Source organism: Oncorhynchus masou, chromosome 32 (assembly GCF_036934945.1).
Source record: "Oncorhynchus masou masou isolate Uvic2021 chromosome 32, UVic_Omas_1.1, whole genome shotgun sequence".
In the NCBI taxonomy this organism is placed as follows: Eukaryota; Metazoa; Chordata; class Actinopteri; order Salmoniformes; family Salmonidae; genus Oncorhynchus; species Oncorhynchus masou.
The window spans coordinates 34,386,114-34,400,849 of record NC_088243.1 but is presented as its reverse complement, the minus strand read 5'-3'; the positions used below and the strand labels follow the sequence as shown (position 1 = coordinate 34,400,849).

Below are 14,736 nucleotides of genomic sequence, written 5' to 3'. Positions count from 1 at the left end.
GGCCAGAGAGGTTGAATGCCAGGGGGTGTAATGGTGTGTTCACTTGAACTCAACAAGTGAACACGCAATCTCAGGATGCAAACAGTAAGTTGTGGTCCACCCTCCCCATCTTCCAGAGAGATCAGCCAACCTAAGCCTTACCATCATGGCTCCCAGCTCTGGGCCCGGGTGATATGAGGGAGAACGTGAGGCTCCCAGTAGAGAATATGCAGGGGATAAGCTTTTATTTCAGTGTCATTGGATTAATGCCAGTGACATCTATAATTTCACAACCTTACCTAATAGGAAGGAACATGGGCTAGTTGTCAATGCAGAGACACTTCCTGGAAGTCTAAACAACCAAGTCACATGATGAGAAGTGGAAGCACTGGCAGGTGGAATCTTCAATGAACAGGGATTAGAATAAGTTCTGGAATTGAAGATGACCGACAAAGCTGTTGACCACTTCGAGAGATTTTGCACCATTCTGAAGCCAGGCGTGAAGCCCGTAGATAAGTATGTATTCTGGTAGGGCGTGAGAAACACAGGGTGAAGTTGAAGAGGGCAAGGACGGGAGAGCTGTAAGAGGTGCCGAACACAATCGGCCCTACGATGGTAGGGCTTTCTACCCCGGACAGCTCCTATGTTGCTTCATCAGTAACATTGCTGACCATCAAGACAAATAATGCACAACCATCAAGTCCTGGAGCTGTGGATCCCTTGACCACAAGGCCAGAGAATGTAACACCAGCAAATGGACACTGTGATAAAAACGGCCACCCCTCCTTTGATTGCACAGTCCTATGCACATAGGGAGAAGGGAAGAGGGAGACCAAGTAGAACCACCTATAGCCCACCCGACGGAGAGAAGACAGGCAGCATCCAGCGAAGAGCCAGCAGGGCAGGAACGCAAGCAGCAGAAGCCCAAAGACAAGCAATCTGAGAGAGACCAGTCAGTCATCGAACGAGAAGGAGCGTGAGAGCACAGGGGGAGACTATTTCGACATCGCTTCCTATAGTGAGTACACCAGCAACTCGTTTCTTCCTGAGAGCGAGGTTAACATAGGTGAATGGTCCTCCAACGGGGACCCAGAAGGAGTCGGAGACATTGACTGGGAGGCAAGTTCAAATGGAACAAAAAGGGAGAAGACCCATTTAAATGAAAGTTGGAAGGGGCGAACAATGGAATATATATATTTTTATATTCCTTAAAGGGACACTTCCCTTTATCTACTTCCCCAGAGTCAGATAAACTTGTGGATACCATTTTTGTCTCTGCGTGTGGTTTGAAGGAAGTTGCGCAAATAGTAACTAGCGTTAGCGCAATTAATTGAAGTCTATGGGTATCTTATACAGATACAAGTTTATCTGACTCCGTGGAAGTAGATAAAGGGCCTCGTTGCCAAAATTGTGAAGTATCCCTTTAAAATCAATTATCTTTTATTATTATTATGAAATGTAAAATGTACTGTATTATATTGATGTTAATCACTTCTTAATCCCAAAAACTAGCTAAATAAACAAAAACTAAGAATCTAAAGCCTACTGAATATGAAAGATATATTTTTACACAAAAAAGTAAGAAAACCACAGATGATGCAAAGCAAATATCTATCTCATGAAAGAGAAAATAATCAGAGCGCTGTGAGTTAAAGCTGATCTTGTTAAACACAAAAATGATGGTGTGTGGAAACGGGGTCCCCGGTCTCTAACTTGGTCCCGATTAGGATTTACGACAATAAGAAAAGAAAAAAAATATATGCTGATGTACCTTACACTTTATTCAACTTCACAACTCTGTTATAACATTTGCTTGTCTGAGAAATTCAGACTACTGAAACGTTCCTGGTAGTATAGTGTCTCAACAGAAATGCACTGAATAGTATGGAGAACAAGACAAAGGAGACTAAATGGCTACAGGCCTGCATGCACACAGCTATGGAGTAAACAGACTGGTTGGTTCCCCCTACACACAGGCTAAGCGCTGTATAAACTGGCCAGCTTTGATCACACAGACAGACAAGGGAGATAATAGTCTGTGTTACCAGCTTGATGGACAGACTGCCGTCTCCCTGAGGGGCTGTACAGTCTCAGGAAAATCAAAGCAGCACTTTGAGCACGTGTGGTGTATTTGGAGGCATCATGCTGAACAATAATCAATTCAAAAAGGCACAATCCGATCCCGAATAGTCACCCACCCAACAAAAGCATAGGAAAGTACAGAGTGAGCAGAAACTAAGTCATAAACAAATGAATCCATGGTCGCAAACAACAAACTAAAGAGCGGTGTAGATAGAATAGATTGATGTCAAAGCACTGGCACGTGCCTGACATCCTGCCTGACTTAATGGGGTACGACAACATCAAGTCAATGGCTTAACTACTGCAGTGACACAGCTGTTTGTATGTCACACCACCGCAAAATGCATATAGCGTCTGTGTAAAACATGACTCCACTGGTCCTGGGTCAGAAAATACACTCCTAAAGCATGTTAACAAACAAAGCATGTTTATTTCAAACTAAAACAGAATGCACCCAACATCCACCCTCTTATTTTGTTACGTTTTTTTACTTTGTCCTTTGAATTCACTGCATTATGATGCACAAATCACAGACATTTATTTTAGGGATAACAGGTCATGTTTTTAATCTTTTAGGATGTTCCTTTTTAGAAGCAATTGTACTGGTCTCACTGTACGTAGGCTATATTCTGCTTATAGACAAGAAGCATATAGGACACCACAAAGGCATTCATTTAAAACGTTGCTGCAGCATAATTTAAAAGAAGAGACAAAACAGGCCAGCGACAGCTGTTTTCAAGTATTCCCTCATCTGGATTCAATCCATTGGAAACAGCCAGGATCCTTACACTCTTCCATAGGAAGGTCAACGCTCTTTTTCTCATTTACAATTCAAACATTTTGGCAAGCAATTTTCATTAAAAGTTCACCTTGCTTAAAATCGTGAGGGAGGCATAAAAAAAGAAAAAAAAGAAAACAAACAAAAAATCACCTACCATTTAATCAGCTAGCGAGCCATCTATTGAAGTACATGTTATGTGAGAGATAAAATCAATTGTTAGGTTATCAGACAATATTATGTGAAATACTACCCAGGGTCCATTGGGTTGCTGACATGAGTACAGAGAAGAGACAACTTTACAAAATGATCTTTACCTACTGAGTGATGATTGTCCCCTCAGTGTCTGTTTTCTCTACCACTGGCTGTTTCTCAGCTTCCTCCATCGGCTCACTCAGTCCATTGTCTACATCCTTTGTGGAGGAGCAAGAGGCGACATGCTGCGAGGGATGCTGCTGATCCAGGGGCTCCGGCAGGCATTGGGGCTCCACGGGGCTGTGTGTGAGGACCAGTGACATTGAGAGGGCAAGATTGGGGGACGGGGTAGTGGTGGGCTCAGCCACTGCGTCAGTGTCCATCCTCGACCCTGTTCCATTGACCCACCGAGATGGAGGTTCTACCATGGGTTCAGGTTCTTTCATAGGTTCTTCCTGAGGTTTCCCTGACACGTTGGCCCACCGGGGCTTCTCTGGCTCCCCCTGGGTGTCAGTGATCTCCTCTGGGGTGCGGGGGGCCTGTGGGGACAAGGCATGGGGTGGGGACTGTGCACGTGATGATGACTGGCCCTGGGGAGGGGACTTTGTCTGGAAAGGGGAATGAGCAGGGTGCAGCAACTGGGCCTGAAGGGAAGCCTGGTTTTGGGGTGGTGACAGGTTCTGAGGAAAGGATTGGGTCTGGGGTGAGGACTCAGACTTGGGGGACACATGTGTCTGGGGAGAGGAATGGAACTCTGCCTGGGGCTTAGGACTGGGGCGAGCTTCATTCTTGGCTTGAGTTGGAAACTGGGTGAACTGGGGTGGAGCTTTAGGTGGAGACTGGGATGACTGGTGAGAGGTTAGAGGTGGAGACTGGGATGGAGCTTGAATAAGAGACTGGGATGGGGCTTGAAGAAGAGACTGGGATGGGGCTTGAAGAAGAGACTGGGATGGGGCTTGAAGAAGAGACTGGGATGGAGCTTGAAGAAGAGACTGGGATGGGGCTTGAAGAAGAGACTTGGTTGGGACATGAGATGTTGACCGAGTTAGGAGAGTTGGAGTTTGAAGCAGACCCGGTTTAGTTAGGAGTCCAGGTTTAGGTTGAAGCTTGGACTGTAGTTGCAGCAGGGCCTGAGGTTTGCCTTGAGTCAGGGAGAGGTTTGGGGTCAGGGTAGGAGTAGGGAGCAGGGGTTGTGGTAGAGGAAGAAGGGGTGTCCAGGCTCCACGCTTGTTACGTTCCCTCTCACGTTCCCGATCCTTCTCCCTCTCCTTTTCACGCTCTCTCTCCCGGTCACGCTCCTGCTCTCGTTCACGGTTGCCACGCTCACGGCCACGGTCCCTTTCTCTCTCGCGGTCCCTCTCCTTCTCACGGCTGTCTCTCTCACGCCGGTTGCCATTCATCTCCTTCCTGAAGTCAAAGTCCCTGTCCCGTTGCTGCCTGTCCCAAGGGCGCCGGCACTCATCCAAGTCCTGGGGCATGTCAGCATCAGTGAACTGTACTGCAGCATCAACTCCACCACGACTCCACGCCGGGCCCCCTCCAACACCACCAGTACATACTCCTCCTCCTACCCCTCCTACTGATCCAGCGCGGTTCTGGTTCTCAAAGCGGTTGGGAAAGTTCTGCCCTTGGTTAGAGCCAGGGCGCGCTTCCTGGAAGCCCTTGGAGACCGCGGCCGGAGAGCTCCGCATGTCACGCTCATCAAAGTCCCCTCTGAGTGGCCCCCAGCGACTGGAGGTCTGGGGAGTGAAGCCGGCAAGGGCCTGAAGCCGCCCTGCCACGCTGTCTCTAGCTGGCTCTCTCACTGGGGTCTGGAGCAGGGCAGGTCTGCCTCCGCCCAAACCCCCACCACCAGCTCCTCCACCCATGGACTCTCTGTGCTCCAGGGGAGGGGTCCTCAGTAGGCCTGTGCTCTGCTTCTCCTGGGGCGGAGGGAAGCGGTAGTCTTGGTCCCCTCCCTGCTGGCTATCGTCAGCTCCAGAGGAAGGCTCCTCCTCAGCCTTGGACATGCTTTCGTTTGGGGGGTTGGGCCCCCGGTTGAAGGCCTCCTCGGCCCTGTTGAAGCGTTCCATCTGGGAGGCCGCCCTGGCGCGTGCCTGGGCATGGAGGGACGCTTCCAGGAGGCTCTGTTGGGACAGGCCCTGCTGCATCAGGAGGGGGAACCGGGCACCGGCACCCTGGAGCATAGTAGGCCGGAGGTCCAGCGGCATCAGCCCAGACATCCTCTGGCCAGGCAGGCCCTGCTGGTGCAGGGGGTGGGTAAGGGAAGCTGAGGGGTGCATCCCCAGAAGACCCATACCACGACTCATTGCATTCTGCATACCTAGAGAAAGAGGAACACTAGAGATTATTTAACAGTAAAAAGTCATTAAGAACAAACAGAAGAAAGTCAAAACTTTCCTAGGTTATTGTTTGGTATCCTTTTACCTTGCAGTACTAACTCTGCAGCTGCATCCATGCCGTCAGCAGATTGGCCCATCTTGTCATTGGCTGCTTGCTGCGTCTGGACTCCAGGTTGAAGCTGGTTGAAGACCCCTTGTCCAGGGAGGGCAGAGGGCATGAAGCTCCCCGGGATAGTAGCTCCGTATGGGGAGTCCTTCATGCTGTCCTGAGCCTGCGACATGGAGGCCGGCACCAGAGCTGCAGGAGCGGGACAGAACATATAGGGCAGTATATCTTTAAAATAAATCAATTATGTTTAAATAAAGCAAGTCGCTGGCTTCTTACAACAGTTTAGGCAATATTTACTCCAAATGTAATGCATGTAATGACTTCTGACTTCTACAGACTCAGTCAGGTCATGCAGAACTTACATATAGGAGCTGAGCCCATGCCTGCTTGCTGAGGAACACCTGCTGTCTGCATGAAACCTACGGGAGGGAGAAACAACACACCATTATCTGGATTTCTAAACAATATATATATATATATATATATATTCTTTAATTCAATACTCTTCACTGGCAGCTGCATCTGACTGCTGTGTTTTACCTGGAGGGGGCTGGGAGGCGTTGAAACCCGCTCTGAGGAAGGGGGGCAGGGGGCCATAGCCTGGCGGGGGCATCGCCATGGAAACAGGGAAGGATGGAGGCACAAGACCCACGGCAGGGACAGCCTGAGCCACAGGGAGCTGAGAGGGAACAGACAGGGGAGTTTAAATTATTGAAATGAGGGATGAGATGAACATGCAATGATGCGCTGTGATTCCTGTAACATCGTTTAACAATCAAATCACAGAATTTAGAGGAACAATAGTTTCCCACTGATAATCAGGTTAAGACCAACACTGTGAAAAAATACAACAGCAACATTAAAATGCTCTGGCTGTTGAGATGTTATAGCTGACTGACGAGTTGAATAAGGCCTTAATAAACCTGTGTGTGTGGGTAGGTATGCATGTCAAAGCTTAGTAGTAGGGATGAGCATTTGAAGTCATTTCACTATTCAAACAATATTATATATATTTTTCGGTCGGTTTCAGCAGAAGGATGGGGAGGGGCGAGAGAGAAGCAGGGGTGTGTGGGAGAGTGAGTGAGGCGCCATACTGGTTAGACAAACTTGTTCTTGCCATAGGTTATCTATCATACCATCTGATAGTGCGCCTGACTTAACTGCATCAAATCACTGTAAAATAGCTAGCTAACTACAGTAGCCAGCTAGCTAGCTAGCTAAAGTACAACAATTCCACAGGAAACAACAGCCTACCTGTTGGTTGATCATTGTAGCTTACCCCTTCTCATTTAGCCAACTTAAACCCATCATTTGTATTCCTGTTTGCGTTGGCTAGATATCTCCCACTTCACTTGCTACACATGGAGCCTCTGACTCTAGCGCCACTGACTGACTGACAATAACAACAAGATAAAAGTGTAAAATGTGTGTGTGTGTGGGCTGCCGGTAAGTCTTTATGGGGTGCACTCATTAAAACTATAGTTTTATACAAATGTCATCGTCTGTCTTTCTAGGCTATATAACAATGTCACATATTTTTATACGTTTTTTTAGACAATGTCACTTCATTGTTAAAATAAGCCTATATATTAATATTAACATATATTTGGGGTATTTAGTAAATCGAATACCAACGTCCGTTCAGATATTAGAATAACCAGACATATCCCTACTTAGCAGACACAGATTAACTCTGAGTTGAGTTGAATACCAATTACCGAAACACTTCCCCCACCTACTGAGCCAAACCTTCTCACAAGGCCCACCCAAGAACAAAGAAACGGGCTGGGTATCCTGCATTCCCTCAACAACCCCGTCACAAAGGAGTCAGGAAGAGAAACCCGAGGCCACTCTAAACACTTGAGGCTAAGCACCCCACAGACAGGACAGGCAGCTAGCACTAATCACAGGAAGACTATGGTGTTCAGTTTCACACCACTGACTGGCCTCATGGTAGACGCTTAGTACAGAGGAAATGGTAATGTGAGGGGCCCGGTAAATTCCACCCTCTCACTCACTCACACACACATTTAAAGGATGATGAAAGCAATGCACAAAACAAGGTATTTATGCTTAAACGTTGAATGTTAGTTATTGTTAGATCTCTGAGGTTTGGGTACCTGTACAGGCATCATGGAGACCTGTTGGCTGAAGGCCTCCTGCTGACTGAAAGCCTCCTGTTGGCTGAAAGCCTCCTGTTGGGTCTGTTGGGTGTTGGTGGCTGTCATGGGTTCAACGCTCACAGCCTGGCTCACAGCTTCCTTCATTGGCTCTGGTGCATTCTTGGCTGCTTCCCACTCTACAGTTCAAATAAAACAGAGGATTAGAGAATAAGATTGAATGTACGACACTTGAATGTTTGTTTTTTGTTACTTTTATTTCTTATCCGTATTTTTTTTAAACTGCATTGTTGGTTAGGGGCTCAGTAAGTAAGCATTTCACTGTAAGGTCTACCTACACCTGCTGTATTCGGCGCAAGTGACTAATAACATTTGATTTGATAGTCACATCAACCCTTTCCTGCTGGGGTCTATTTATCCAGTGTCATGTTTCTCTGTGGGAAGTCCTTCTCTGATAAACCCAAATCGTAACAAAAATAAGCAAATGCCAGGAAATATGTTTAGTGTCAAGAGAGTTAATGTGTGTGGGTGAGAGAATGTGTCTCCTGTTTTTTTGTGTGTGTCCAGTGTGTGTGTGCGTGTCCAGTGTGTGTGGGCGTGTATATCCAGTGTGTGTGTCCAGTGTGTGTCTTTTGTTTGTTTATAAGTCATCTCTAGTGTTGTTCCTGCGTGCCCTATATGACAGGGCATCAGCATGTAGCCTGCTGTGTCTGCTCACCGGCGTTGACAGTCTCCTGGTCGATCATGCCTCCCTCAGCAAAGCCGTCCAGGTCGTCCAACTTGACCTTCTCCCAGGGGATGTAGGTGACCCCCAGGTCCATGTCCCAGAACTGCTTATACTCCTGCTTCACTCCCTTATTCAGCGCCCACGCAATCTGAACACAGCAAGAGAACACACACATACATACAGAACATATAATTGTCAGGGGATGCATAAAAGAGCAGAAATATTGAGGCTAGTTGAGTCTCAACAGGAGAGAATAAAATATGTACCAGCTGGGTTGCTATGAGGTGAGTGGTATGGTAAGTGAGAAGCCCAATCATTTAAAAACACTACACACACAGGAGGTCATGTCCTGACTGCAGCCAAAGGGAAATCACATCACAGTACAACATGGAGCGGGGGGAACCTCGGCGGCATAGTGTAAAAATGAGCAGGAACTGTAAGGAAATACAACGGACTTCACCTTGATAATCTTGGAGACGACCTTGAATGAACCAGTGCTGAGTTTCTGTCTGGCGCAGTAGGCATCCTGTCTGTGGACCATACAGATGTAGGCACAGCCACGAGGAGGGATCATCTATAGAAGGAAAGAGATAGAGGGATGTAGACAAAGAGTGGATGAAAGTAAGATGGTTAGGCAGTTAATAACCCACAGTAAAGTCAGAATTTGCTAATAAAAAGTGCCTGCTCTGGCTTACAGAGCCAAGTTAGTCCTTTAAACTGGACACAGTTGTGATGATTCACATTTGCCTCAGGTCAGAGGTGACAAACGCCTGCTAAACCACATAACGAGGAGTCAACTCAGGCTCACTCGGAGACGGAGAGAGAGAGAGGACGCTCTACTCACATTGATCGACTCAATCTGACCAAACTCTTCAAACAGGTTGGTGAGGTCCTGCGGACTGGCCTTCTTGTCCACCTGTCCCACCCACAGAGTGGTGCTGCACACTGAGGACAAGGTAGAGAGGAGATGGTGGCTTAAATCATTAAAAAGGTGGTAAGTGTGCACCAAGTCTGGAACCAACAGGACCCTGAACATATTCTACCCCCAAGCCATAACACCGCTAAATAGTTAACCAAATAGCGACCCGGACTATCTGCATTGACACCCCCCCCCTTTGCACTAACTCTTTTTGATCACATACCTGCTGCTGCTGTTTATTATCCATCCCTATTGCCGTACCTATATGTACATATCTACCTTAATTACCTCGTAATTACATCGTATCGACTCGGGTACTGGTACCCCGTGTATCTAACCAAGTTATTCTTACTCATTGTGTATTTTTCTATAATTTTTTCCTCTCTGCTTTGTTGGGAAGGGACCATAAGTAAGCAATTCATTGTTAGTCTACACCGGTTGCTTACGAAGCATGTAAGAAATAACATTTGATTAAAAAAATATAAAGCAAGAAGTGACTGTGGACATTTCTATGATTAGGGCTACACAGAAACAGGGTAGGAGTTATTAGTCAAGGTGAAGGGGTCAGCGAAGACGAAAAAGGTGCCGTATTGAAAGCTTGTATTACCACTGAGAAACCTGGATCGGATGGGAGGCAGTCCCTTCTTCTGGCGCTCTTTCTCTCGCTCACGGGCTTCTTGTCTCTCGCTGGAGTAGGACCGCGACGACTTCCTCTTCCGCTCTCTGGAGCGTGACCGCGACCGCTTACGGTGTTTCCGTTTCCGAGAGCCTGACCGTGATCTGGACCGTCTCTTCCTGGGAGATCTAGAGTAGAGGGTTATTCTGAAGGTAATTGTGATGCCAGTAGTCGTGGGAAGATCAACATGGATGGTGGTGCTATAATCTGCGACTCTGCAAAGTGTCTCAGGTAGCCTTATGGACTGTTTCTCTCAGATTGGGTCCCTCGACTCACCTTGATCGTGACCTAGAACGTGTTCTTGACCGAGTGTCGACCGTCTTGGACTTCTTGTCCTCTGGTTCGAAGCGCTCTTCCTCCATCTCTGGCCCGTCATCCAGGTCCATGTCCTATAACACAGGCATCATTACAACGGAGCTCTACTTACAAAGACAACAGTGCTCCAACAATCGCAGAGATTATTTATTTATTATATATACACACACACACACATTCAAAAATTTGGACATACCTACTCATTCAAGACTTTCTTTATTTTTTACTATTTTCTATATTGTAGAATAATAGTGAAGACATCAAAACTATGAAATAACACATATAGAATCATGTAGTAACCAAAAAGTGTTCAACAAACTTTGGGGAATGCCAAGTGTGTGCAAAGCTGTCATCACGGGAAAGGTTGGCTACTTTGGAGAATCTCAAATATAAAATATATTTTGATTTGTTCAACACTTTATTGGTTACTACATGATTCCATATGTGTTATTCCATAGTTTTGATGTCTTCACTATTATTCTACAATGTATAAAAATAAAGAAAACCCTGGAATGAGCATGTGTCCAAACTTTTGACTGGTACTGTAAATATTGGTTCAGCCAAAGTCAGTGAGGGAAACAAGGGCTTACCTGCTGCTGGTTGTCAATTGAGTCGTCCGTCTTGTTTTGCGGCGCCGGGTGCTGTGATTGGTTGCTGCTCTGTTGGGGCATGGCCGTGTTCTCAGACCCAAATATTCCATCCTGCCCTTCCATGTTCATGGACTGGAAGAAAGTCAAAAGGTTATACTGTCAAGAGGGTTTCAATACATGGATATGACAAGCAAACAATAATTGACCCCATAAGTCTCTGGAGGTGATATGTAGGTACCTTCTGCTGGTGCTCCATGAGCTGCTTCTGGAAGTGCTCCAGGTTCTGCTGCTGCAGCTGCTCAGCCAGCTGGTGGAAGATGGAGTCAGACACCATGGGCCTGGAGGGAGACGGGGAAGACCGACAGGGGAGACGGGTCAATAGTTCAGTTAGCTACCGTTCCGTCACACAGGTAGAGGGCAGACAAAGTGCATACACACAACCGGTGACATATTCCACAACAAGGCTCTCCAACCCTGTTCCTGGGTTGTCCAACCTGTTCTCCAACCCTGTCTGTTCTTGGGTTGTCCAACCTGTTCCTTGTTCCTGGGTTGTCCAACCTGGGTTCTCCAACCCTGTTCCTGGCTTGTCCAACCAGGCTTGTCCACCCGGTTCCTGGGTTGTCCAACCTTGGTTCTCCAACCCTATTCCTGGGTTGTCCAACAGGGTTCTCCAACCCTGTTCCTGGGTTGTCCTGGGTTCTCCAACCCTGTTCTTGGGTTGTCCAACCTGGTCTCTCCAACCCTGTTCCTGGGTTGTCCAACCTGGGTCCTCTAACCCTGTTCCTGGGTTGTCCAACCTTGGTTCTCCAACCCTATTCCTGGCTTGTCCAACCAGGGTTCTCCAACCCTGTTCCCGGGTTGTACAACCTGGGTTCTCCAACCCTGTTCCTGGAGAGCTACCGTTGTGTAGGTTTTCGAGCCAACCCTAATCTACAGCACCTGATTCTAATAATTAGTTGGTTGATAAACTGAATCAGGTTAGTTACAACTGAGGTTGGATTGAAAACCTACAGGAGGGTCACTCTCCAGGAACAGGGTTGGAAAGCCCTGTTCCACAGGATCTTAGATGTTTTAGGTTGATGTTCACGCTTACATCTGGGATGATTGGGCGTCCTTTTTGGTGTCTTCAGAGCGTTCTGAATCGTTCCCAAAGTCAAAATGGCCCAACATTTTCTGCAACACATGGAGAAAGACAAGTATTAAAATACAGATCTGAGAGTCACGTAGTACGTAGTTATCACACAAAACATTCTAAAGTTAACGACCAAACATACTTCCATTCCATGTATGTGTCTGTGGCCTTGATCTCTCACCTTGTTGAAGGAGGAGATCCTCTGCTCCAGGGGGTTGAGCTGCATGGGGTTGGCCGTGGCGGCTGCAGTGAGCTGGGCCGTCAGGGCCTGCAACTGGACCACCAGTCCTGCATCCAACGCCTGAAGCAGAGATGGCTGGGGCTTCTGCTGCTGCATTTGCAGGCTCTGCACCAGCTGCTGGAGCTGTTACACAAATACACAAACAGATCGACAGGGTTAGAGTAGGAGACTTTGCAGGGCTCCATCTGGTCATAAAGGAACGTTTTGTAAACAAAGGAGCATCAGAAAGGTCAGAAGTTCAAGATCAAAAGTGTTTGTGTTCACTATCATTGGTCTCCATTATACAGACTCAAGTCGAAACAAAAAAAAGGGATACTGGGAGATTCTGGCAATTGAGTAGTTACTGTACCTCGAGACTTCATGTTACTGCGCTAATGCTAGTTAGTTTTGTGGGCCAATATTATCTCCAACTTCGGTCATAATGCACTCAAGAGTTCATCTGACTCTGGGTAAGAAAAACTTAATTGCCAGAATCTTGCAGTATCCTTTTAAAACATGACAACAATCTGAGCTGAGCTTCAAATTAGATATTGAATTGACAGGCTGAGGATCAGGGAGATGCTGTGCAGACCGACCTGTTGGCCGTGTGGACTCTGCAGGATCTGGGCCACAGCAGCTACAGTGTCTGTGTTGGAGAACTGTGACGCCCAGTCAGGCAGACTGGATACGATGTTGGCTGGGGTGGCGGGGGTCGCTGGTGTACCTAGACACAAACACAGAATATCAATCATGAGAAATCAATAACAACAAAACATATATCTACATTTGAAGCTGATTAAAAAGACAATACCTAAATCACAAGGCAGCCTCTGAGTATTTTGTGTCAGTTCAGGAGAGAGGACGGTTTCACCACTAGGTGTCAGTATAGAGCTATATATCTTATGGATATGTTGTGTGACTGACCAGGCGTGTTGACTGCAGCATCGCGGCTGGTCATGACTGGGGTGACACTGGGAGGGGGAAGTCCTGCAGCCATGTCGAGCAACGGCTGGATGATGTCACTCTTGAAGACGGCGTTCTTCTGCCAGAGGTTGAGGACCCTGACAATCTTACTCTGGAACACAACGGACGGAAGAATAAGCTCCTAGACAAGATCTGACTGACACAACCAATTAAAACTAGACACCTGTAGCGAATGAGTCTGTCTAAAAGTTAATACTGTATACAAATTTAGAGTATGAAAAGAACATATTCATTGATAATATGGTTTTTCAAACAATGCTACAGACCAGATCTATCACTAACAATACAGAGGATATGTGTAGTCAGAGCTAGAAGAGGAGGTGAAAGCTAGAACAGTGTTTCTGAATGGAGAAACCACTGTGACCCACCTTGTCATCTGAGGGGCAGCGGTAGAGATGTTGGAAGGTTCCGATGATGTTTTTGCTGAAGCGCGGGGCAAACACATCCTTGTCCTGGCCAAACTGGTGCCGTGACTGCCGCACGATGGAGTCCATGACATACAGGCCTGGGACCTTATACTCTGGCTTGCACTGTCAACACAACAAGGCTGTTTAGCGTCTGTGGGGTGAACGACCTATGATTGGCAAGTATCCCATTCATATGGGTAGCACAGATTTGTGTTATATTTTACTCTGTTTGGGACTGGTAAAACTAAAAGAAGAGAAACTCACTTTCTGGACAAATTTTTCCACGCCCTGGACAACATGTTTGTAGTACTGAAAGAGAAGGGGGAAAAAAATAAGAAAAGACGCCTTGTGATACCCCACCAAAACATCAACTCCAAGCATCCCTGGAGACAAAGACCTGAAACTGGTAAAAGACAGCGGTTACAGCATTACCAACAGCAGTATCTGTGAAACCAAGAGCATTACATTATGCCAAGTGACACAAACTAGGGATGGGTACTTGAAATAATTTCACTATTCGCAAAATATTGCAGCAGTGCGATTGGCAGGGAGTTTTCCACGGGAGGGAGAGTGAAAGAGAGTAGCCATACAGACTCACGGTATTTAGACAAAATTGTAGACTCCATTTGTTATGTAGGCTACCTGGGCGGCAGGTTAGAGCGTAGGACTAGTAACCGAAAGGTTGCAAGATCAAATCCCCGAGCTGACAAGGTAAAAATCTGTCGTTCTGCCCATTAACAAGGCAGTTAACCCACTGTTCCTAGGCCGTCATTGAAAATAAGAATTTCTTCTTAACTGACCTGCCTAGTTAAATAAAGGTCAAATAAAATAAAAAAATCCTATCTGGTAGTGCATCCATCAAATTGATGTAAAGAAGCTAGCTATGTCAGCCAGCTAGCTGGCTAACTAAGCTAAAGGTAATGGAGGCTATTTTGCTGATCTTCCTGTCCTCGGCTTCCCATCCTTGGAGTTGTTGCCAACTCATCTAACTAATTCCGTAAATTGTAATTGACAAGAGATTTCCAACGTTGGAGCCATTGACTAGACATTGCCACTTTTATTGGCCGACAACAACAAGAAATGTGTGAAACCCATGTAGGCTACTACAGTATGTATTTTTACGGGGCTCACATCATAAAATCCACAATCAAAAGTTAGCTG

General features: G+C 46.6%; 1 protein-coding gene across 3 annotated transcripts in view; it reads right to left on the bottom strand.

Annotated features, from left to right (window-relative positions):
• Window positions 1–2,090: 2,090 nt before the first annotated feature.
• LOC135526001 (SR-related and CTD-associated factor 8-like) overlaps window positions 2,091–14,736 on the bottom strand; it is a 40,929-nt gene continuing 28,283 nt past the window's right edge. For all 3 annotated transcript variants that reach the window (XM_064954006.1, XM_064954008.1, XM_064954007.1), the window contains exons 3-20: window positions 13,840–13,884; window positions 13,537–13,698; window positions 13,109–13,259; window positions 12,781–12,908; window positions 12,146–12,328; window positions 11,926–12,005; window positions 11,071–11,170; window positions 10,833–10,964; window positions 10,204–10,316; window positions 9,859–10,055; window positions 9,177–9,277; window positions 8,793–8,906; window positions 8,324–8,480; window positions 7,606–7,784; window positions 6,026–6,164; window positions 5,848–5,904; window positions 5,462–5,674; window positions 2,091–5,357 (exon numbers count right to left, since the gene is read on the bottom strand). In XM_064954006.1, coding sequence (XP_064810078.1) covers window positions 3,157–5,357; window positions 5,462–5,674; window positions 5,848–5,904; window positions 6,026–6,164; window positions 7,606–7,784; window positions 8,324–8,480; window positions 8,793–8,906; window positions 9,177–9,277; window positions 9,859–10,055; window positions 10,204–10,316; window positions 10,833–10,964; window positions 11,071–11,170; window positions 11,926–12,005; window positions 12,146–12,328; window positions 12,781–12,908; window positions 13,109–13,259; window positions 13,537–13,698; window positions 13,840–13,884 — 4,452 coding nt within the window. In that variant the 3' untranslated portion in view covers window positions 2,091–3,156. The remainder of the gene's footprint in view (window positions 5,358–5,461; window positions 5,675–5,847; window positions 5,905–6,025; window positions 6,165–7,605; window positions 7,785–8,323; window positions 8,481–8,792; window positions 8,907–9,176; window positions 9,278–9,858; window positions 10,056–10,203; window positions 10,317–10,832; window positions 10,965–11,070; window positions 11,171–11,925; window positions 12,006–12,145; window positions 12,329–12,780; window positions 12,909–13,108; window positions 13,260–13,536; window positions 13,699–13,839; window positions 13,885–14,736) is intronic.